This window comes from Montipora capricornis, chromosome 14, assembly GCF_036669925.1.
Source record: "Montipora capricornis isolate CH-2021 chromosome 14, ASM3666992v2, whole genome shotgun sequence".
Classification (NCBI taxonomy): domain Eukaryota; kingdom Metazoa; phylum Cnidaria; class Anthozoa; order Scleractinia; family Acroporidae; genus Montipora; species Montipora capricornis.
In genome coordinates, this window is record NC_090896.1 from 41,684,293 (window position 1) to 41,709,292 (window position 25,000).

The window sequence follows — 25,000 nt, forward strand, 5'->3', positions numbered from 1 at the left end:
ATAACTGTTAAATTAATAAGCGGTTATATCTTCTGCGTAAATCCTCAATTCCAGACGGGTTCTCGGTGTTACCGGTCCTGTCATTGATTGGGACTACAGAGCAAGCGACATCCGATCAGAATGTGATTATCCATAAATCATTTCGACCAAAATACACTGCCCACGCGCCATGTGCACAATACATCGAAGCATAAAGTCTGCAAATACCTATTTTACCTTCAAATGCCACGCAGTTACCAGTACTAGCTTTAAAATAACTGGTTCCTGGTTAACCCAATTTATTACTACGACTCATGAGTGCGAACATTGCTTACATTACTCATTATCACGAGAAATAATGTAGCTTTGGATCAGTTTAAACAATATACTGCTTTAATCTAACCCAAAATCATTCAAATAGTCAAAACCTCATATTTATGACCCATTTTCTTCGCTTTTTGTTTGTCAGCAGTATGATTTGCGATACTTCAGGCTCACATGTTCATAAGTTGGTTTTTACGTCTCAAAGATGTTTAGATTTCAATTATAAACTCTGTTTTGATTGGCCAGTCCACCTCAAAGTTTCCCCTGAAGTCAAAATAGTTACTTGGTTTGAGGAAACGAAACAAAAAACAGGGTCGAGCAATGCTGTTTTGTTCTTATGTCTCTCCCTGGGCAACTCGCCGCGGTTAAAGCTTGGGTGACGGGTATTCTGGTCATGGCCAAAATTTTAGGGGGTAAGGAAACTTAAACGTACCTCGCATCTTTGTCAAAACTGATGAAGCGTCAGATGAATTGTTAACTAATTAGACTTTAGAAAAGTGAATTAACATTCTGGCCAAATAATATGATTAATTTTACGTGTGTACTTGACATATTTCTTTGACATCACCCAGAACGGTGTTCTGTCAGTAGTTAGTTGTGTGAGAAATGGAACAAATTTAAGGTGAAGCTATTGAATCACGCTTCCTCTTCATTTGCCCATTTAAGCAAACTCTTTCTCAAGGACGCACATTTCACTTTTTGCATGCTGGTTTGACCTATTGACTCGTAACAACAAAATAAAAATGGGGCCTCGCGGTCTTTAACAAACCGCAAAACTGCATGCATCAATAAAGCGCTCAGAACAGAAAAACCACAGTACTCTTGATCAAAACCGAAAGCTGCAACAAAACTACAGAGTTTTTAAAACCGAAATCGAACTAATTCATTATTAATTCGTGGAGCACGCGAACTTGAGTCTGTGTCAGGTGGCTGATTATAATTCACACGAAATGGCATCAATGTTGTAGAATGTGCGCGCAGCTGACACGTACATTCGCTAATAGCCGGAAACCTCATCACATACCTAAGACAGAAAAACCGCTTGTAATTTTGACCAAATACCAATTAACAAATGCTAAAACTGGAAAAACCGCAAGCCGCGACCGGCACTAAAACCAAAAAAAAAAAGATTTTTCTTCAATATTATTTTTGAGCAAAAAACGAAAACGCGATCTAAAAAAAGGCCATAATCGGATTCCGAAAAAAACGGAAAATGCCAATGCCCCTCTTCAACAAATACTGTTGCATCAGGGGCATTCACTCACGCTCTAACATCTATAATTAAATTTGTGTGCATGCATTTTGTAGATTTCGATCTCAGTTATTTTATACTGAATGAAAGTAAGTGGGTGGCTAACATAAGACAAGTAGAACTTCTCAAACAACTGGACACGTTCAAAGACTCTGTTCCAAGGTGAATGACGAATTTGCCAATACTGACCTCGCCTAACGAAAATACCTAAGAAATGCTTATATACTTGCAGAAACATTGAAAAGAAACCTTACTTAGATGAAATTTTGCGTGAGATAGTTAAAAATTATGGAACTTAAAATTTTGTCAAATAACTAAGTATATAGCACAGTTGTGAGAGCACTCGTCTATTCCCAGACTCGGCGTCATACGTGGGTTTAGTTTGTTGGTTCTCTACTCTGCTCCGAGCGGCGGTTTTTCTCAGGCTAAACCGGTTTTCCCCTCTTCTCAACTAAACATCAATCTAAGATTTGATATGATTTGATTGGGTTTGGTTTCTGTATAGTGTACTGTCTCTAATTAGTGCGCCAGCGCTATCAAGTAGAGCTGTAGCATTTTATTTTATTCTTTTCTTTTTGGTTATTTTAGTGTGACTTGACAGAAGCCGTTTTAATGGATGTAAATACGATTTGTAATTTAATTTATTGGGTAAAGAAAATAAAAGAAAGTATAAAAGAGAAAAAAAGATGTATCTTTACCGCAACAGGTCGAATCAATCCAGCTAAAGATAAATTTGCCCTTATTAATTCAGTAGAATGTAAAGCCAGTGTAGCAAACTCGAAGGACACACGCCGGGTATTTAAGGCATTTTTGCAAGTGCTGTCGTGGCCTGGTCATAATTGTTTAATGAAGTTAATTGGTCAGTTATTTTCGTGACTTTTACTTTGGACACCCAAGAGAAAATGAGGGGACAGAGAGGGAGGCTTAGGGCGTTGGCAGGGATATGTTATGTCCACGAAAGTTATTTTTAGACGAGCAGAAGTCTTTGTTCTAGCAGAAGTCTGTCTTCCGAGACGTCCGCATGCAGTCTTGCCTCGCTCTCAGGTTCTTAGTGAAAAGAGAAAATGGCGGCGCACTTGGAAGGCTGATGAATATTTATTTTCTTTCAAACATCGGACCGAGGTTGGCCTGCATGCGGACGTCTCGGAAGACTTCCGCTCGTCTAAAAATAACTTTCGTGGACATGACATATCCCAAGGGCTGGACCGAGATCCTCCCTCTCTGTCCCCTCATTTTCTCTTGGGACACCTTAATGTTACAAACTGACAATGTTCGGTAAAGGCTCGTCGTAGGTGGTTTGAAAACACAGATCGACAACGATGGTGAAAGGCAAAAATGTCAACTTTGGCGTCACCCTGCGCGCGAGTAGAGCCTCTCAGAACTCTTCTTAAGTCGCCGCAGCTCAAGTTTCTGGGCTAGTCACTCCGGTCAAACCGGTTTAGTCAGCGCACGCATCATATTTCTGAGAAGGCGAAGGCCTTCGGTAGGAGAATCAATTTGGCGTCCAGGGGTGCGATCGAGACTTGGCCTGGGTTCGAAAATGTCTCCAAGCAACGCCTTGCGCACATACTGAACAAAGACTTTACACGATTTCTGCAGAGTCCTTTCTTTATCGTTGTTTGCCTGTAGGGTGCTGTGGCGGTCGTCCACGGTGCCGGCGATTTTAACATATCGACCTGAGGGGTACCCAACGATAATCTTAGGGGAAATATGAGTTCGGGAGAGTGAAACTGTTCGAAAAATTTTGGTTCTACGTTCCCAAACAACTATAGAATTCCTTACTAAAACATCACCTAAAAGTTTCGCAACCAGGGAAAAGTAGTCCCTTGACGTTTTCGGGAGGGATATTTTTGCAATTGTTGGCACTAAAAAGGTCATCTAGAAGTTTCGGATAAGTAAATGGTTGGATGGGAAGTTCTTAGAAGGCCACGTTCAGCTGGCGATTTTTTTAAATGAAGATAACCATTCCCTAAAATTTTCGGACTCTTAATTTTCAACTAAGATTTCCGAACAGAACAAATTTTTCTAGGTGATAAAAACATGTCATTAGACAGACTTGTTTCGCAATAAAGCATACCAACCAAGCTTATGAAGAACCATTGTTTACTCTCTCCAATGTCTGGATAAATGGTAATTAATAAAGAGCGCGAACGATTAGTTCCACCGCCATCGACTGCTCCCTCCGCCCGTTTGTTTTCATCATGAAATATGCGGACTGCGGACTGCGGACTGCAGACCGGGTATAAAATGAAGACTGAAGGCTGCGAACTAGGCACAAAACCGCGAACGGCGTACAAAACACTGTAAAAAAGGCACAGAGCAACGAAATGGCGAAAGACTGAAGACATGAATTAAAGTCTGACCTACGAATGGTGGAAATAATATTTCGCGCCTTGGTTGTCATGAGTATATTAATTGTCACGAAAAAGGGGCATTATTACTGTAAGGAATGATGGTATTTATGTCGTCGACTTTGACCTCCTCGGGTCAATAGATGCATTCAGGCAGAAATATGAGCCAATCATAGATAAGGGCGAAGTAAGGGTAGGTCTAGTTAAGGGATTGCAATTTTCGTGACTGGCGCTCTTAGCTGTTTCTTCACGGACTAAACTTGGATTATCACGATTTTTTCCCTCCCTCCCTACCCTTGATCCGTCCTTCGATCCCCTTCCTTTCATTCTTAGGTGTAGGCGTTTTTCCTCCCCCCTTCTTTGCTGAACATGGCTTTAATTTACTGCAGTTTTTATTGATTTCGTTGATGATATAATAAATAGCCACGTTGCTGGCCGAATAACGCCAACATGTTTGTAGTTGTCTTTTTTGAGGTTTCCATGTCTCAGCAAACGTAGTGCGACCACTTGCAAAGTGCACGGCTTGCTCTACTTAGCAATATTTTATATCAAGGCCGGGGATAAGTGTCGACATAAACATGATGCAAATGACGAAAATGAAGAAAGTGAGCACACCAATTACGTAAATGAAACGACGTCATCATTGCTTATCCTATATTGCATTCTTAGTTGGCTTAATTAAAAGTGAAGATTTATTAGTCAAATATGAGGTTTATTCAGCCGATTTGTTTGAACACAAAATTCTGGCCCAGCCGAGTTTCCAGCGACGAATCAACCCTACCTAGAATATGGGAACCAGTGAGAAATACATTCTTTGCCACTTCAAAGGAAAAAATACACGACTGAGCCTTTATTTCATTTAGCCATATAGAGAAATGTGTCTCATTGCTTGTAATGACTTACGATAACTCTAATTTAGAATTTAGCACACTTCCATTTCTGTTGGAATATAAAACACACTTCACAACATTGCGTAATTAGTTCATGACACTGCCATATCATATTAAAAAATAATGGTCTTGTTTCTCATTAATAATTATTGAAATTTAGAACTTATAAGGCCCAGATATCTGTATGAATATATTCAAATACAGTAGGTAAATCCATAGCCTAAAGATAAAGATGATAAATAAAAATATAAAATACACTTACATGGACTCCACTTGTCACCTGACTTGTTACGAATGATCTATGAAATGTAACTTAAAAGAGGAAAGTCTTAAGTCTTATTTGAAGCCATTACCAGAAATCGGCGACATTTTGCGCCCGCGAAGTATTTGGCACGCGTTTTCAAATTTTCAAGATGGCGGCATAAAGAAAGCAGTACATAGAAAAAACAAGGACTGAAATAACACACTATCAAAGGATGTGACTCAATTTAATTTCTTTTTTGAGGTTGTCAATACAAGGGAGAATGAAAAAGGGGAAAGTAGAGTCTGGGCTCCTGTTCGAGAGAGAAGAAACAACTTCGTTTCATGCGTGTGACTTGGCAGAGTTAAAATAATTTTCAAAAATCAGGGCCCACAGTACACTTAGCCAGCGATATTCTGTATAATAATAATCATATATGAAGTACCCACCTGTAAAGATGGCGATCAAAACAAACTGGAGACAGAAACCCTACTTTTCACAAGGAATAATAAGCGCAGTGGTGCGTTTTGTACCGCTTTTATCGCAGAAATGGATGTATTTTTACCTCTTTTATCGCAATTTGGGCGGCAATTTAGGGAATGGATAAAGGCTGATTTTTATCACGTTTTAAAGTTTGAACATCGATCGACGATTAGAGAGGTCGGCACCAAGGATTCACATCAACGAAATGTTCTAAAATGTGGAGGGAAGGTAGGCACCTCTGAGGTTTTTTGAAAGAATTAGAGAGCTCAAGGAACTGTGACAGCCGTTCGTAAAATGTGTTGTTTGCGGCACGTTGGCGAACTTTCGAGAGACCAAAACTACCGTAAATAATGATATGGTAGGTACACTTTACATTTAGAGGTCGGCAAATGTCGTGTATGCCACTTTAGATCTGAAATTTCCACTTCTTCAATTTTCTCCATACATTTCTCTATAACGATCGGCGGCCATTCTTAGAGAGAGGAAGGTCTGGGTCGAGTTTGGGCGTCCGCCATTTTGTCTTAAATTTCTGGTGATGAAAACTAATTACTGTTAAAATAATAAAATTCTCACTTAAATAAATAAAAAAAAAAAAAAAGAGAAAAAGAAAAACCGCAGCCTCTGAATATGCAGGTTCGGGGCTAATGTGCAGATGATTAGAAGTAGACACCGTCCAATTACTCCTTTATTACTGGAGTACCAGCTGCCTCTGCAACTTAGGGAAAGAATATAAAATCTCGTCACATTCATATTTGATGTCTTTGGTGAGAGTAAAGTCTGAGACAAGGTAAGGAAAGGCTAGTTTTTATCCCATTGTTAACTGAGACCGTGGCAGCTTTCGCTATCAGTGATTGAACATTCGCGTTCGCGGCTCACAAATTATGGGATATTCAATTAACTTGCCTGGAAAGGTAGGCCGAGAATTAAACTCAGTTGAGTGTTTTAGTTAAGAATAAGATATTTTCTTATTGGATTTAGATTTTACAAATAACAAAGAATACAGTTTGTTTTATTAAAGTACATTGCCATCGTAAGCAATCCACAAGCCCAACTGAAGAAAGTTTGCGATCGTTGGTTCCACAATTTGCTGCTTTCAGTGTAATAGTTAGCGCCAACGATCAAGAATTCTATCATTTAAATTGTAATTTCATGTTGCAGCCATCCCGCAAAGGGGTGTAGTATATGCAGCTTTCCACCTTGGACAAAAGCTAACTACGGTCGCTTGCATAATTAATTGCAAATGTTTACAAAATGTCATTAGACGCAGAGCCTTATCATTTAAAAATAAACTGAACGCCATGATAGCGGATGAAGGGGTAGTTTCTAAAGAAACTGTGATGCTGCGTCGGTGGGGAAGTAGTATACAAAAAATTGGTTTTATCAACGGAGTTGATAATGTAAATTGGCCACCGTACAGAGATTCTAAAAGCTGACGTTTCGAGCGTTAGCGATAGCGGATGGTTGAGTTCGGTCAATAGCTAATCATTGCAGACTAAGAACAACTTGAGACATTGAACTTTGATCCATTGCTGTTGGGAAAGTCATCCTCTGACACCCAAAACTTTGTCCAGAGAGTAGCCCGATAGTCTTGACGTAAACTGCCATAATCCACCCTCAATTCTGCTCGCCGGCTTTCTTCGATCCGGTCTTGTCTAAGCAGCTGATCGTTGTAACTAATCAAATTGAGACTTCGCGGTTTTCATCTGCCCGAACTTCAGAGAGAGTAAATACATTGAAGTTGTTTAAGATAAAACTATCTTTATAACAAGGCGTTTTGTCGTAGTGGGTTGCAAGGGTGATGAAAAGTTAAACGAATAAACGAAGACTGTATGGCGGCGCGCTAGTTTGCTGAAGGGCTTCGTTAGCAATAACAGAGTCAACATTGTTTGGCATAATTTTGGCCACCAAAGGTGACGAATTTTAACTCTCAAACCTACCGAATATAAAATAGATCATAGACAACAACTGTTCAGCAAAGGTGGGGGGTTACCGCCACCGACTGCAAACAAAAAGAAAAGAATGTTTATGAACAACTGTACAGAGACAATAACTTGACTTTATTTCCCTCGTCCGAGAAGACTAAAGTTTGACCATATGTAGATGTTCTTTTAAGGAATCACCCTCTCTTTATTTATTCATAGACCCATGAGAGAATTTGATGGCCCCTGCCAAGGCACTCACTCTCTCGAGGTATAACAACGAATTTAAAGGTATAGTTTTTTTCTCTAATTCCGAATGCAAGGAAGACGTAAAGTAGCGGAAAAGGAGTCGATAACTGTCCTTAATTAAATTAAGAGCCTGGCCGGATTACAAGTCCTTTCGTAAAGTATATTCTGTAGTGCGTTCAAATTTCGGGTGCCTTAATTAAATTCATGCAGTTCTAAATAATCATTACAATTCAATTCATTTTTTTATTCACACTGTCCAATTTTACATTATAAATAATAAATTAAAAAAAAAGAGAAAGAGAGAAGAGGAATGATATTAGGCCATAATGTAGAAAGTTAATTGGTGTGCGGTGTCCAAAGGAGCAGAGCTTTCTAGCTGGACACCGCCAAACAAACTCTCAAGGAACCACCCGCGCATGTTTTCAACGTTTATTTGACGAGATCCGGTTATTTTATCATCTAAGAAAAGGAAGAACATATTTGGTCGGGTTCCAGCATTGATATGTGTCTAATTCCACTCACACATGCAGGTTAAGAAAACAGAGCTGTAAAGCTGATTAAAGGGTAACCGGTCGTTTCGATCGAAGTTCCTTTCGATCGAAACCAAAAGTCAGTTCGATCGAAGGCAAGAGTCAGTTCGATCGAAGAGTAAATGTTTATAAAAACTACAGTTTTGCAAGCGTATAGATAATAAAAGTTCTTGTGTTGTGTAATGTTTGCGCGAAGTAATATGCGCGACGCGGAAACGCGGTGTTCAATTGATTTCCTTTGTTGCCGGCGTTCCTTTCTTCCAAGAGTTCAATCTTGTTAAATAAGATAATATTCGGCTTGTTTTGACCGCAAAAAAATCATCATGAATTAGTTGAAAACAAAAGGCAAAATTATCGGCATGCATAGAAGGAGACTGGAGACTTTTGTCTATCGAAACGACCTTCGATCGAAACAACTTTCGATCGAACTGACTTGAATTCGATTAAAGATTTCTAAACTCGTGATTTCCGAGTTTCAAAAGGAATTAGATATAAAGATTAATGGACTTATTTTAATACCCTAGAACACCTTGCACAGCTTGTCGCTCTCATGAACAGGGGCTTAAGATCGAATGTTAGCTCACAAATCTTTGTAACGGAGTGGTTAACTTTTTTTTTACCTTTATTAACTACGAATAAAACCAAATTTTTATTTTTCACTTTCCACAGACAGTTTGTTAAGAAATCTACTCCTTGGTACCCAGACAGGTTTGGACTTGAGAACACGTCGTAATCAAGGTGATAACAATCAGTATAGCATACTTATCTAGCTTATGAAGCACCAGTGATTACGTGCAGGAATGTCGAGATAAATGTTAAAGAACGCTAACGACTAGATAATTATAAATTTTACACTTGATGCAGTTTATGGCTCATTTCATTTTAAGTGGAAGAGTTAATTGAAGACCATTGAAGAATCGTTATAGAGCAAGCGTTGCGTTAGCGTAAAATAGTTGCACTTTAATATCACTGCTAATGAAGATTCTGATTCCGCGTAGGTTGTTAATTTTGAATGCATTTGACTGAAACTAAAATAATTTATTTGGAAAAAATGTTTACTCCTAGAAGCTAAAATTAATTCGTCAATAAGCTCAGTCTAGATTGCTTGACTTTGAGGCCAACTTGAAGTTATCAGGTGTGGCTTCCATGTCTCAGAGTATTTACCCTCCCAACCATGCATGATATACCATGCTGATGGTCTAAATTCTCGGATACTGAACGATAAATCCCGCCTTCGTACTGGAAGTGAGGTCCCTGTGTGTTGGTCTGGACCAGAATCAGCCTTTTCCGAATCACCCAATCTCGGGTTGTCATGGCACTTTAACAGTTGTCATGGCACTTTAATAACGATCCTGAAGGCTAACCAACCTTCTAGAACCCGGGCCTGGTCTGTGTATATGAAATTCCTCAGTCATTAAGGAGGTTCTGGATTAGTCTTGAAAATCCCCTTATACATGTGTGGACATATACGCCAATATTTGATTTGTTGAATAATCATCACGTTTTCTTGCATTTAATTGAGCGAAACGTGTCTCCATCCATCTGTATAATAGCCTACGGGAGAACGCGGAGTTCCGCTCCGGTCCTCCCTTCCCTTCCCCCTCGAACCCTTGTACATCTTTATATTATTTTGTTTTTAAACTGAATAAATCAGAACAGCTTCCCTTTCCTCAGAGATAAGTCAGAACCATAAATAGAACCGGAACCTCTGGAAAAAAAAAAATTAGTTGTAAGGAAACACTAAGAACTCGGCGACAACTTACGATTTCCGATTTGCCGTTTAATTTTCATTTTCTAATTATTTCCTGTTTACTGAGCCGAGACGCTCCCGTTTAAAGGTTTATCCTGTTTTATACCCTGTGCCTACGCGCAGAAGTGTCGATGTTCTTTGGTTGTCTCCAAATATATATATATATTTTGTAAAAATTGTAAATTACATGTTTATTGGGCTTAATACCTCAATTCTCTCCATTAATTCAGCGTGCTGAATTATTGAGAAATCAAGTTATGTTGGAAACGCAGAAATATTGATCTGTTGTCACAAAGTGAAATTTAATAGTCTTAGAAGCGGCTATAAAAGTCAAGGTGATTTGACACAAATTAAGTAGGGTTCAGTCCGCCGTACAAGCAGTATCGTCTAACTCCAAAGACATCAGCAATATGGAAGGCCCTGGACAAGAATCCATGCCATCCTATTCAGACAGTAAATCTAGACTGACTCTTCTCCTGTTATTCTGCATTTTGTCTTTTTTTGGCAATTGTCTGACTGTCGTTCTGTTCATACGGAATTATTCCGTTGAACGGCAAGTCAAAGAGCTCTGGCAAGAAGCTGAAAAACGCAAGGCTGCGGTAAACTATCCAGCTGGTTATCAAAGCACGGCAAACAAAGACAACACTCCAGGTAAGAAATCTGATAATTCCGATCACTGAAAGCCCGGTACTTCTTCTTCTTCAACGATCTTACTTCGATACTCACGCCAGCTCTGAAGATGGATTCTAGAGGCCTATATTCTTTTCTTTTTTCCCTCTGTAAATATGGAGCCAGGTAAAATGGCTAGTCTGTGCATTCACTGAATGAGCAAAATCAGTTTTACAAGTTCTTTCTACATTTCCATACAACTCTTTTGTAAAGGTATGCGCGCCCGGGTTGAATTATTCGTGAAGCGCTCGTTACAAAACGAATTTACTTTGATGGACGCAAATCTTAGCGCCTTCTCTATCAAGGGTACTTCAGTTTTATTCAGGTTCATAAGCAATAACCTGAATAACACTTGGCTGATCTGTTACTTCCACAAGAAAGAAGAAACAGACGTCAGTGAAGAGACCGTAAACCAACTTTACAGCTTCTGTTGATGTGATTCATTTGGTATCCGATAGTTTCGCAACTGAGAGCTATCCATTTCAAAAACTCGTTGCTAGAAGATGTGCGCCATAATTACTTTAGCTGAAAGCGAACGATTCAACGTTTGCTCTCATCGGCTTTACGTGTTCCACAACATGTTCCTTCGGCCACGTTCCGTTGTTGTACTCTTTGATCAGATGAAATGAATTCTAGGTTATTTTTTTGCGTACTTTCATTGCTAGCAGAAGACCAATCCAAGCTCTAAAGCAATGATCATTTGCAAATAATGCATCAAGTTCATGCACACAAGCAAAGGTCTTTGATACTCTCGAGGTTCCTTTAACATAATTAGTTATATTTGATCGCTGCTAAGGGCCCTGAGGAATTAGAGGCATGATAATGAAAAGAGGGGAAACATTAGTTCAATCAGCTTGCTTGAGGCTTTTTCAGTGTGTGCGTACTTTTAAGTTTACCGTGTCTGGTATATTTGTGGGGATGGCTTGCCTTGATTAGAAAATATGTGCGGGGACATTAATTAGCTTGACAGCAAGATCTCAATTTCCTGTCAGTTTAGGCAAAGCTCGTTGAAGAAATCATCAAGCTTTGTCATTCCAAAGGTTTAATTTGCCTGCCGGGTCCCAGTGGTCAGAAACACAACACAGTTTCTCGTTTTTCTGGTGCTCATACGAACAATTTTCCGAATATTAAAATTAACTTTCGTCAAGTTTCCGCTCAATTTCCTAAGCACGCAACAGAACAATAAGCTTTTGTTTGGAGATGTGAGAAAAAAGTTGAGCCACTGTAATAGACCATTTCTTGATACCTGTCGAGTAAAGTTATCGTGCCTTTAAGTAAAGTTCTTCATTTATCAGCTTGAGGAAGTGTCGCTTTCCAATACGGTAACCAGTAGCGTTCCTGACTGATAAGAGGCCAGAAAGGCAAGCAGAGAATTCACTAACAACCTGCTGTTGTCTCGCTTTAGAAAATATCGGGGAAGAAATAGAGAAACAAGGGCGTTTATTTGCTTTGATTGGAGCTCCAGGCAAAGTACATGTAAAGCGATCCCCAGACCGGCGAGGTCGAAAAGGAAGGCGGGGACTGGCACCAGGAATGACTGGCGGAGACGGGAAAAATGGAATACAAGGAGCTAAAGGAGAATCTGGAATCCGCATAGCCCTCCAGGGAAACAAGGACCAAAGGGAGGTTACGGAGCTACTTGCCTTAAACGAGATCCCGGATGTAATGGAGGAAAAGGCAAGTTTTGACACAACAAAACAAAGATTATTCGCAGTTTTCATATTGAAATGCCAAAAATAAAAAATAAAAAACATAGTTGGAAACCCTAATGATATACATAGTAATTCAGTAATTCAGAACAAAATGAAGTCACTTACGAACCAAGCATTCTCTGATGGAAGAAACTCACAGATCAAACACGAGCACACGAGCCCTGGAATGGCACAACTTTCGCCCGATTGCGTGTTCTGCGCCCGTTGCTTTTGCATAATTAGGATAATCTGTCTCGAATTTTTGACAGGTAATCACATGATTTTTCTGGTGTAATTTGAAATCAATGAGCACTCGTAAATCCCTAAGGGCTCGTCAAATGTGTTAGTCTTTGTAAACATTTATGCATGCTTATTTAGTCCAAATTGCTCTCGAAACCATGAAATTACCTTTACAAACCGAAAGAACTCAAGGCAGCCAGTTGTTGTTGTTGTCGTTGTCGTATGTTGTCGTTTTTTGTTTTGTTTTTTTTTGTTTTTTTTTCTTAACAAGTGTGGTGGATTCGCATTCCAGACCACAATGCAGTCAATGGTCAAACCGAGGCCGATCGAAAAGTTCCTTCTCCTAAATAGTACCACAGATTTCTCTGTTGGCTTGTCATGAGACATTGTTGTTATATCGAGATCAATAAATGGCAGGCATAACCTTTTGCCACATCATCTATTTATAACTATTATTGTTATACTTCTGATAACCTTGCGACTTAAATGGTTTTCCAGGTAGATTTTAATAGCGCCTAGTACGCGATCTGATTCTTCAATCCGAATCAACAGGCAGTTAGAAATGACCACGCATGATGCCATTTGCTTATTCTGAATAGCCGATATTCTACTACGTTTTCAAAGCAAATGTTCTCCACAGGTCGTGAAAGCCCTATTAGAAGAATTTGTACTCGAGGTCTTTAGTATACCTTGGCTCAAGACAAATAAGAAATGTTTTTATCTTTTAAAGTGAACAAATTGCACAAAGCGAGATGCTGTTTTTCAGCAGATTACCATTAAACTTATGCCAGCTAAACACCCCGAGACAGTAAGTCAGTCAGTCAATCAACCTATTGATTTATTCCCTTTGCGATTCCTTTATTTCTTAATAAAAAATGAGTTCATTTTTAACGTGTTTAATTTAATCATAATTGGCTCAATTGCTCAAAAGCCTCTTTGGTGATTATTTATTTTTATAGTTATTATTATTATTATTATTATTATTTTTGTTTTATTTAACAAATTCGCCCAGAGGCAGGTAGGCATACAAAAGAACACGAAGTCCCCTACAAGATAAAACCACCTAATCCTTCCCCCATTTAATAGAAACTTTTTCGTATTTATTGAAGCGTTTATTCCCTAAAGCGCAGTCGCGGATAGTTTAAAGTAAAAGTTCACGGCGTAGAGGTTTTGACCACTATTGAGCTTCTTATTAAGGTAAAGTAAAGTAACCATCTTTTAACATCGATAACTCGTAACAGTAATTCAACCGACAAACCTGAGGTCGACGGTGCGCTCATTTTATTAGAAGGAGTCGAAACAAAGATGTGAGAACCGGCAATTGAATCCTGCCTGCCTGTTGCACTAACCGAATGTACACTCCGTGCTCCTTGTTCCTCTGTTTGTGAATCAGCAACAATCTTTCTATATTCTGACTAAAAATTTCAATGTATTTTAGGTGAACCAGGGCCACCGGGAACGTGGGGAAGACGTCGAGCTCGAGGATATCCGGGAGCTCGAGGATATCTGGGAGAAAAAGGTAAAAAAGGTGAAAACGTAGCCGCGAAAAAGAACCATTAAATTTCAGAAAAATATCCTGTCCGAGGGTCACAAAAATGCTGGATATTTCTTGAGTGGAATTTTCTTATCATGAAGGAATTTGCTATAATCCTTTGGCTTTCGAGAGGTTTTAGACATGTGTAAATATGCTTGTATTTTTCCTGGGATGACACCTGCGGTCAGCTTGTGAAATCTAAGCGGTGAGTTTCTAAAATCTATTGAAGCCAACATTCACAAACACATTTCGTACCAGAAGCGTAGAAATCGCTTTGTTTGGTGAATGAAAGAGAAATTGTCCCTTGTTGCCCCGAAATAAAAGTCGCTACAGGATTTACTTTACCGAGTAGTTAATGACTTCTCAGACTCTGTTAAATAACTGAGAGGGGATAAATGACCTCTCCGTAGAGACTCTAACTGAAAAAATCAATAAAGGAGAATAAAACAATGATTATGTTACCCACCCAACTCTCTTTTGAAACTAAAATTTTCGGTGCCTTTTGATACGTTGTCAACGTCGTTGCCAGGACCTTTCCCTTCTCGTCTAGGCTAGAAGCTAACTAACAATACTCATGCGAGAGACTTCTTACTATCCTTTGACAATTCTTCCTTTGTTTTGGAACTTTGAACATGCCTAAGATGAAATGTTATACGTGGAACAGGATGTCCAATGTTTATTTTACCTCTTCGCTGTCAGAAACACTAACATGGTCAAGGTTACGTAAAAGGCTCAGCCTTTGTAATTTTAATTTTGCAGGAGACTCCTGAGACTGAAAAGGGTGATAGCCTACCGGTATCAGGATCCTGTTGAGTATAAAGGCCGGACAGCACACGAAAGCTTTTGAATGTTCATGTTCATTAACTGTGTTATGAAGTTCTTTCTTCTTCTTTTTGACGATAATCATTATGATGGCAACGATTATTTTATTTCCTAAATTGACTGTATCTTGGTAGATTTGTAGCCCGGATCAGCTTTTTATATAGAAGTAGGCGATGAAGCTTTTGCGGATACCGTTTTGTAACTGTAACCTTACGAAATAAAGTGTTTGTTATAAAGGTTTCATGATGAGTTCCGCGATCATGGCATATACTTAATTTGTGTCGATTAGATTCTTCTTTGTTTCTCCACTAATTCTAAAGGATTTAGTTGCTTCACGTGATCTGTCTACACCTCAGCAGGCATGCTAGGAGCTAAGAAAAGAGCCGCTTTTGGGCTTTGCATGATTGCCCCAGTAAAGAAATCTGTCAATCATTGGAAACCGTAACGAGCATGCGTGACATGCGAGGATGTAGGATGTTCTTGTTCGTGGTGATTTCACTGTGAAATATGAATTTGCTTTTCGGTATTTGCGGAAGTACAGAGTTTAAACAATCTAATTCTGTTCATTCTGAATTTGTGGTTACGCCTTCTGTGTCTTGCCTCGAGAATGTTTGCGGAATGGAGAACATTCGCGGAGTCAGCAGACACTTGACCCGGGAAATGGCATGGTATTTAAGACTGAGTTCATGAGAGGACCAGGCAGGTGTGATACAAGCCATCACACCGATTTCAATGAAACTTAGCCAAAATGAAGGATACACCAGAAAATCCTTGAAGACAGAGTGGGCTGGCTTTGGGACTTTTCTCAAGGTATTTAGACTACCCCCCTTGGTTTTGGGGCCAAAATTCTAAAAGTTTAACCCAAATTAGCATAAAAATCAGAAAGACGTCCTGACCACACAATACAATCAATTTTATTATCATTTTCCCTGAACGAAGACTGGTCCTTCAGTAGCTTACCAAAGTAGTTTCAAATTATTCAGATTGACAGGTGTCAATCAACAGATGTCAACACCCACCCATGTCACGAAAGATTTTCCTAAGATGAAATTTAGGCCATCTTTTGATCCAAATATAGTAAAAGTTCAAGCTTCTTTCGGAAACCAACTTATATTACGAGTATCATCCATCCTTGCTCCGACAAGAGCGAGAATAAAATTTTTGGCATCTGTTCTTTTATGGTGTCAACAGCCGTTGAACGAACACGGACAGCGCCCTTGTCTAACAGAAAGAGCTCGACAAATAAAAGAAAATAACCCTTTACAGAATTAGTTCCTAAACGTAATTTGAAGGTTAACAGTACTTAAGTTGTCTATTTATTTTATTTACGGCAAATAAAGGTAATTGAAGGCAACGATAACTGAAATATATCTCATACGAAATTGCAATAACGCTTAAAATATCCGATGTCACGACATGAATACCGAATAAAAAACTGTCATAACTAACTTGTTAATCAAAAAGTTCCTTGTACGAATTTACCTGGTCACTATCATCTTGTTTGGGTTGTTTTCAAAACCGTGCATGCTGAACAGCTATAGTCATAAACACTGTGGTTTAAATTTGTTATTGTGTGATGTAGGGACATGTAATCCACTCTCTACTTTGCTCTCCGCCAAAGAATAAACATCAGTCTTTTTTCGCATTCGGTGCTGAAATTATAATTTGCCTTGGTGAATAGATTCCCGAACTAAACAGAAACGATTAATAAATGAGTAACTACTGCAGGCATTAAGTTCGAGAGTACAGGTAAACGCGAGCCCAAGGTGTTGGTCAGCGGTAGTTATGAATGTCACCCAACAAAAGCTAATTTCTGAACCGTTCAACAAAAAGGCTAAGAAAGTGAAATTTTGTGAACGTGTAAGTCTGTGCGGTACATTATTTTTTTGGCTATGGACCGAAGCATCACACGCAACTTTTAACGGCTCTTTATCCTTGTGTACCAATATTTCACACAAATATAGCCGCCGAAAATCAACAAGTACAATTGGAATTCACTTTGCCATGAAAACGCTTTCTTTTTTTTTTTTTTTTTCATGAATTGGAATAAATACGCATCAACAGAATCTATACATACTAGAAACCTTTAAATTGTTCAAACGTCTAAGGAAGGCTTTTTTTTAAAACCAGACAGCCTCTGGCTTGGTGTCACGCAAGGTGAAAACTTGAAAGTTCAAATGATGCTGTATTTTCAAATCGAAAGACGCTATGGGCACTAAAACGTTTTCGAAATGTTCAATTCTAGACTACCTTCAAGGTAGTGTAGGAGAAAAAATTAAGAAAATCTCGTGACTGTGTTTTAAACAAGGCAAGCGTTTTTCCTTTTCTACGGATAACTCAGTGAATTTGAAGAGGATAAATGCTAAATGTGATGGTTTAGCATTTAGGGAGATGCGCTACGTATCCTGTCAACAGTAAATGATCTGTTTGAAAGCGAACACAATTCCTTGAAACGGAGGATTTCCGTAACACACACTTTCTTATAAAAGCAATAAAAATATCAAAAATGATCCTCGCATTTGCTGGGCAATTTAAGCAATTGTCTCATATGTGCGCCTGAAAAAATTCAGGTGTCTTCAACGAGATTTAATTTGAACCCATGACCTAAGGGATGCCGGTGCAGTGCTCTACCAACCGAACTGTGAAGCCACTCAGATGAGAGCGGGTCAATTTGTTGGGTTCATGTGTTCCCGTGAAAGAAATGAGTGACTTCATAGGGTACTGCACCCGCATCGCAGAGGTCATGGGTTCGAATCCCGTTGAAGACATCTAAAATCTTCAGGTGTACATATGAGACAATTGCTTAAATTGTCCAGCAAATGCGAGGATCACTTATTCAATTCATCTCTCTCTCAACCGCACTTCACAAACATTTCTGTCCTGGCTTTTTTTGGCTATAGAGTAAGTTTTGGCTTCAAACGGCATCTTGCAAAAACATTGAAAAGAAACCTTACTTAGATGAAATTTTGTGTGAGATATTTAAAAATTATCGAATTTAAAATTGTGGAAAATAACCATATAGCGCAGTTGTGAGAGCACTCGCCTATTCCCAGACTCTGCATCATACGTGGGTAGCTAGAAGATTATTTGGCCTTATATAATTCAGTAGAATGTAACGCCAGTGCAGCAATCTCGAAGGACACAGGCCGGGTTTTTAACTTTAAGGCACTTTTGCAAGTGCTGTCGTGGCATGGACATTATTGCTTAATGAAGTTAATTGAGCAGTTATTATCGTGACTTTTACTTTGGACACCATTTGTAATGTTACGAACTGACAAGTGGTAAAGGCTCGTCGTAGGTGGTTTGAAAACACAGATCGACAACGATAATGGTGAAAGGCAAAAATGTCAACTTTGTCGTCACCCTGCGAGCAGAGCCTCTCTAGAACTGACCGGAGGGCGAGCAAGAGAGACTTTTCAGAAATCGTGTCAACTTTCAATGACAATGTAATCAAAAAACATAAAACAAACAGCGGCTACAAACATAATGATAAAACTCATTTTACTTTGGACTTGACGTTTCTAAGCTACAACATACATCTTCAGAAGTGTTTGTTGAACAAATTCAAATATGATATATATAAAATTAAATTAAGAAGACTGGTAACTGAAGAGAATAAGATAAAATTAGTAAGATAAATAGATAGCCATCGGTACGAGAATCAATTTGGCGTCCAGGAGTGCGATCGAGACTTGGCCTGGGTTCGAAAATGTCTTCAAGCAACGGCTTGCGCACATACTCAACAAAGACTTTACATAATTTCTGCAGAGTCCTTTCTTTAACGTAGTTTGCCTGTAGGGTACTTTGCCGGTCGTCCACGGTTCCGGCGATGTTAACGTATCGACCTGAGGAGCACCCAACGATAATCTTAGGGGAAATATGAGTTCGGGAGAGTCAAACTGTTCGAAGAATTTTGGTTCTACTTTGCCAAACAGCTATAGAATTCTTTACTAAAACATTACCTAAAAGTTTCGCAACGAGGGAAAAGTAGTCCCTTGACGTTTTCGGAAGGGATATTTTTGCAATTGTTGGCACTAAAAAGGCCATCTAGCAGTTTCGGATGAGGAAATGGTTGCATGGGAAGTTCTTAGAAGGCTACGCTCAGCTGGAGATTTCTGAAATGAAGATAATCATTCCATAAAATTTTCGGACTCTTAATTTTCAACTAAGATTTCCGAACAGATCAAATGTCTCCAAAGCAACGCCTTGCGCACATACTCAACAAACTATAAGACTTTACACGATTTCTTCAGAGTCCTTTCTTTATCGTTGTTTGCCTGTAGGGTGCTGTGGCGGTCGTTCACGGTGCCGGCGATTTTAACATATCGACCTAAGGGGTACCCAACGATAATCTTAGGGGAAATATGAGTTCGGGAGAGTCAAACTGTTCGAAGAATTTTGGTTCTACGTTCCCAAACAGCTATAGAATTCTTTACTAAAACATCACCTAAAAGTCTCGCAACCAGGGAAAAGTAGTCCCTTGACGTTTTCGGAAGGGATATTTTAGCAATTGTTGGCACTAAAAAGGTCATCTAGCAGTTTCGGATGAGGAAATGGTTGCATGGGAAGTTCTTAGAAGGCCACGTTCAGCTGGCGATTTCTGAAATGAAGATAATCATTCCCTAAAATTTTCGGACACTTAAGATTTCCGAACAGATCAAATTTTTCTAGGTGATAAAAACATGTCATTAGACAGACCTGTTTCGCAATAAAGCATACCAACCAAGCTTATGAAGAATCATTGTTTACTTGCTCCAATGTCTGGATAAATGGTTATTAATAAAGAGCGCGAATGATTAGTTCCACCGCCATCGACTGATCCCTCCGCCCGTTTGTTTTCATCATGAAATAACACTGACCTGTGAACTGCGGACTGCGGACTCGGACTGCGGACTGAAGACTGAAGACTGAAGGCTGCGAACTAGGAACAAAACCGCGGACGGCGTACAAAACACTGTAATAAAGGCACAGAGCAACGAAATGGCGACAGGTTGAAGACATGAATTAAAGTCTGACATAAGAATGGTGGAAATAATATTTCGCGCCATAGTTGTCATGAGTATATTGTCACGAAAATGCAATTGACGAAAATGACGAAAGTGACCACACCAATTACGTAAATGAAAAGACGTCATCGTTGCTCACCCTATATTGCATTCTTAGTTGACTTAATTAAAAGTGAAGATTTATTAGTCAAATATGAAGTTTATTCAGCCGATTTGTTTGAACACAAAGTTCTTGCCCAGCAGTTTCCAGCGACGAATCAACCCTACTTAGAATATGGGAACCACTTCAAAGGAAAAAATACACGACTGAGCCTTTATTTCATTTAGCCATATAGAGAAATGTGTTTCATTGCTTGTAATGACTTATGATAACTCTAATTTAGCATTTAGCACAAATTCCATTCCTGTTCGAATATATTCAAACACACTTCACAACATTGCGTAATTAGCTCATGACACTGCCATATCCTATTTCGCATTAATAATCATTGAAATTTAGAACTTATAAGGCCCAGATATCTGTACGAATATATTCAAATATAGTAGGTAGATCCATAGCCTAAAGATAAGATGATAAATAAAAATCTAAAATACACTTACATGGACTCTACTTACGAATGATTTATAAAATGTAATTTAAAAGAGGAAAGTCTTAAGTTTTATTTCAAGTAGAATTAATTACTGTTAAAATAATTAAATTGTCACTTAAATAAAAAAAAAAGAAAAACTGCCGCCTCTGAACATGCAGGTTCCGGGCTAATGTGCAATGATTAGAAGTAGACACTGTCCTATTACTCCTTTATTACTAGAGTACCAGCTGCCTCTGTAAGTTAGGGAAAGAATATAAGATCTCGTCACATTCATATTTGATGTCTTTGATGAGAGTAAAGTCTGAGACAAGGTAAGGAAAGGCTAGTTTTTATCCCATTGTTAACTTAGACCCTGGCAGCTTTCGCTATCAGTGATTGAGCATTCGCGTTGGCTGCTCATAAGTTATGGGATATTCTATAAGCTTGCCTGGTAAGGTAGGCCGAGAATTAAACTCAGTTGAATGTTTTAGTTAAGAATAAGATATTTTCTTATTCGATTTAGATATTACAAATAACAAAGAATTCAGTTTGTTTTCTTAAAATAGATTGCCATCGTAAGCAATCCACAACAGTCCACAAGCCAAACTGAGGAAAGTTTGCGATCTTTACATGAGTTCCACAATTTGCTGCTTTTAATGACATAATTAGCGCCAACGATCAAGAATTTTATCATTTAAATTTTAATTTCATCTTGCAGCCATCCCGCAAGAGGTGTAGTATATGCAGCTTTCCACCTTGGACAAAAGCTAACTTCGGTCGCTTCCATAATTAATTGCAAATGTTGAAAGTATGTCGTTGTTAAACGCAGAGCCTTATTTTAAAATAAACTGAACGCCATGACAGCGGATGGTTGAGTTCGAATCTTTAAAACACGGTCTTGATTACTTTGCTCTGAAGAGAACGATAATCTAAAGGGAGTTCACTGGACTGTCGTAATGAACAGGCCTCCTGGATGAGTGAGCACATGAGCCATTACAATTCAAGTCTCCCAATATGATAACTCATGGAAGGTTCACCGAATAGAAGACAGTCAACAAAGCTTCTGGTACTGAAGGCGTTCAAAACAACAGTAAATTAATGAATTTGACGGTCAATAACTGAACTTTGCAGGCTAAGAACAACTTGAGACATTGAAGTTTGATCCATTGCTGTTCGGAAAGTCGTCCTCTGACACCCAAAAAACTGTCCCGAGAGTAGCCCGATAGTCTTGGCGTAAACTGCCACAATCCACCCTCAATTCTGCTCGCCGGCTTTCTTCGATCCGGTCTTGTCTAAGCAGCTGATCATTGTAACCAATCAATTCCAATTTGTTTTGATTTGCGTTAACTTGTTAATTTCAATTTCAGTACAGTGTCCCCGATTAGTGCTCTACAGAACTAGAAGATTAGACATTTAAATAAAGTTCCTTTCCTTTCCTTTCCAGGAGCTTCAGAAATGGTAAATACATCGAAGTTGTTTAGGATAAAAGTATCTTTAACAAGGGAGAGCTCGTCCCCGAAGTTCAAAACTTATAAGAAGATGTAATATTACAGAAGTGATCGAGAATGAAAAGACCCTGATCGTGGATAAAAAGTAAGGGATCAAACTTCGGTAGGCCGAAAATGATGAAACAAAGGAAGCTGTGCTAAACTCTTAAGCGGTAATTGCGCGATGATATTTAACCAGAGGTTTCTGCAGTTTACATTACGAAAAGCCAAACGCAACAGTTGAGCAACAGTTAATCTCTCCCTATGTAATTTAGTGAGTTTCACTTTCATTACATTAATTTACAATTTTATTATAGTAATTGATGAACAAATTTTAAGTCGATATATCTTGTGCTGGAATATTTGAGAACAGTAACTAATGTCTCAGCTTTTTGTGAAGAATTATTTGAGGACATATCATTTATTTACATTATCAACCCCGTTGATAAAACCAAATTTTTGTATACTACTTCCCCACCGACGCAGCACCACAGTTTCGTTAGAAACTGCCCCCTGCTTTGCAGGAGTCGAACTTGCGAGCTCCGATTACTGATTCAGATGCTTTAACAATGGTCATGTTTGTCGGATGGACGACAACAAACCACAGCATCCGGCTAACAATGCGGCATTCTTGCAAGTGGATTACAGATTATAGTTTTTGATCTCCCAGATGATATACGTATAGTGCCCGGCTAGATCACAATACCGAGACCAACGTTGCCTCTTTGCAAACAGAGCGCAGATTTGAATAAATCAGCTAGAACAGCTTTCCTTTCCTCGTAGCTAAGTCAGAACCATAAATAGAACCGGAACCTCTTGAAAAAAAAGCTTCTTTTGTTGTCTCCAAGTATTTGGAGATAGTGAAATTTAATAGTCTGAGAAGCGGTTATAAAAGTCAACTAAGATGATTTGACACAAATTAAGTAGGGTTCAGTCCGCCGTAACACTGGTACTGTCTAACTCCAAAGACGTCAGCAATATGGAAGGCCCTGTACAAGAATCCATGCCATCCTATTCAGACAGTAAATCTACACTGAATCCCCTCCTGATATTCTGCATTTTGTCGTTTTTTGGCAGTTGTTTGGCTATCGTTCTGTTCATACGGAATTATTCCGTTGAACGGCAAGTCAGAGAGCTGGAACTTAAGGCTACGGTAAACTATCCAGCTGGTTATCAAAACACGGCAAACAAAGATAACCCTCCAGGTAAGAGATGACTGAAAAGTCCGTTTCTGCGATACTCACGCCAGCTCTGAAGATAGAGTCTAAAGGCCTATATCCTCTTCTCTTTTCCCTCTGTAAATATGGAGCCAGGTAAAACGGCTAGTCTGTGCATTTACGGAATGAGCAAAATCAGTGTTACAAGTACGTTCTACATTTCCATACAATTCTGTTGTAAACGTCTGCGCGCCGGTTGATGATTAGTCGTGAACCCTTCGTTACAAAGCGAATCATATGGACGCAAATCTTAGCGCCTTCTCTATCAAGGGTACTTCAGTTTTATTCAGGTTCATAAGCACTAACACTTAGCTGATCTGTTTCTTTCCACGCCTATCACAATAAAGAAGAAATAGACGTCAGTAAAGAGACCGTAAACCAACTTTACAGCTGTACGCCTACTTCTGCCATAAACATGATTTAGAGTTGCTTTTCTTTGAGTTTGCATTTTCTCACGCATGAAGTGAATGAGAAACAAACTGAGTTGCTTTATACAAAATAACCAGCCTTTTGTATGAAATGGAGTGCAGGGATGGCGCAGTGGTGAGAGCACTCGTCTCCCACCAATGTGGCCCGGGTTTGATTCCTCGACTCGGCGTCGTATATGGGTTGAGTTTGTTGGTTCTCTACTCTGCACTGAGGGGTTTTCTCCGGGTACTTCGGTTTCCCCTCTCCTCAAAAACCAAAATTTGACTTGATTTGTGTTAATTGTTAATTTCAATTTACAGTGAAATTTATGCCAGCTAAACACCCCGAGACAGTCAGTCGTTCAATCAATCAACCCATTGATTTATTCCCTTTGGGATTCCTTTATTTCTTAATAAAAATTAAGCTCATTTTTACGTGTTTAATTTAATCTTAATTGGCTCAATGGCTCAACGGCCCCTTTGGTGATTATTTATCTTTATTATTATTATTATTATTATTATTATTATTATTATTATTATTATTATTATTATCATTATTATTATTATTATTTTTGTTTTATTTAACAAATTCGCCCAGAAGCAGGTAGGCATACAAAAGAAGACGAGGTTCCCTACTAGATAAACCCACCTAACCCTTCCCCCATTAATAGAAACCTTTTCGTATTTATTGAAGCTTTTATTCCCTAAAGCGCAGTCGCGTATAGTTTAAAGTAAAAGTTCACTGCGTAGAGCTTTTGAAGACCACTATTGAGCTTTTTATTAAACTAAAGTAAACTAAAGTAACCATCTTTTAACGTGGATAAATCGTAACAGTAATTCAACTGACAAACCTGAGGTCGACGGTGCGCTCATTTTATTAGGAGTCGAAACAAAGATGTGAGAACCGGGAATCGAACTCAGGACCTGTTACAACAAGGCCGCGCCGCTAACCGAATGTGCCCTCCGTGCTCCTTGTCCCTCCGTTTGTGCATCAGCAATAATCTTTCTATGTTCTGAGTAAAAATTTCAATGTGTTTTAGGTGAACCAGGGCCACCGGGAAAGTGGGGAAGACGAGCTCGAGGATATCCGGGAGAAAAAGGTAAAAAAGGGGAAACATAGCCACAAAAAAGAACCCATTAAATTTCAGGAAAATATCCAGTCCAAAGGTCACAAAAATGCTGAATATTTCTTGAGAGGAATTTTCTTATCGTGAAGGAATTTGCTACAATCCTTTGGTTTTCGAGAGGTTTTTGACATGTGTAAATTACTTGTATTTTTTCCTTGGATGACACCTGAGGTGTCATTTCATATATAAACTTTCATACCAGAAGCGTCGAAATCACTTTGTTTGGTGGGTGATAGAGAAATTGTCCCTTGTTGCCCCGAAAT

The 25,000-nt window shown here is 38.9% G+C and overlaps 1 protein-coding gene and 2 long non-coding RNA genes across 7 annotated transcripts in view; 1 reads left to right on the plus strand and 2 right to left on the minus strand.

Moving 5' to 3' along the window:
* The window catches only part of LOC138032309 (uncharacterized), a 15,768-nt gene extending 603 nt beyond the window's left edge, over positions 1–15,165 (plus strand). Inside the window, exons 1-6 of one of the 5 annotated variants that reach the window (XM_068879968.1) lie at positions 5,398–5,748; positions 7,662–7,730; positions 8,888–8,956; positions 12,043–12,314; positions 14,007–14,087; positions 14,862–15,165. In XM_068879968.1, coding sequence (XP_068736069.1) covers positions 7,679–7,730; positions 8,888–8,956; positions 12,043–12,314; positions 14,007–14,087; positions 14,862–14,915 — 528 coding nt within the window. In that variant the 5' untranslated portion in view covers positions 5,398–5,748; positions 7,662–7,678 and the 3' untranslated portion in view covers positions 14,916–15,165. Of the gene's footprint in view, positions 1–5,397; positions 5,749–6,159; positions 6,308–7,661; positions 7,731–8,887; positions 8,957–10,296; positions 10,620–12,042; positions 12,315–14,006; positions 14,088–14,861 lie in introns of those variants that run through there. The other 4 variants (XM_068879969.1, XM_068879971.1, XM_068879972.1 and 1 more) reach the window with 4 other exon arrangements.
* LOC138032313 (uncharacterized) lies at positions 6,443–14,829 on the minus strand. Its single transcript, XR_011128339.1, has 3 exons — positions 14,569–14,829; positions 13,827–14,074; positions 6,443–7,519 (listed from the first exon to the last, which is right to left on the minus strand). It is a non-coding gene; the product is annotated as an uncharacterized lncRNA (long non-coding RNA).
* Positions 15,166–22,821: 7,656 nt separating the features above from the next.
* The window catches only part of LOC138032314 (uncharacterized), a 9,183-nt gene continuing 7,004 nt past the window's right edge, over positions 22,822–25,000 (minus strand). The window contains exon 2 of the long non-coding RNA XR_011128340.1: positions 22,822–23,536. This is a non-coding gene — a long non-coding RNA (uncharacterized lncRNA). The remainder of the gene's footprint in view (positions 23,537–25,000) is intronic.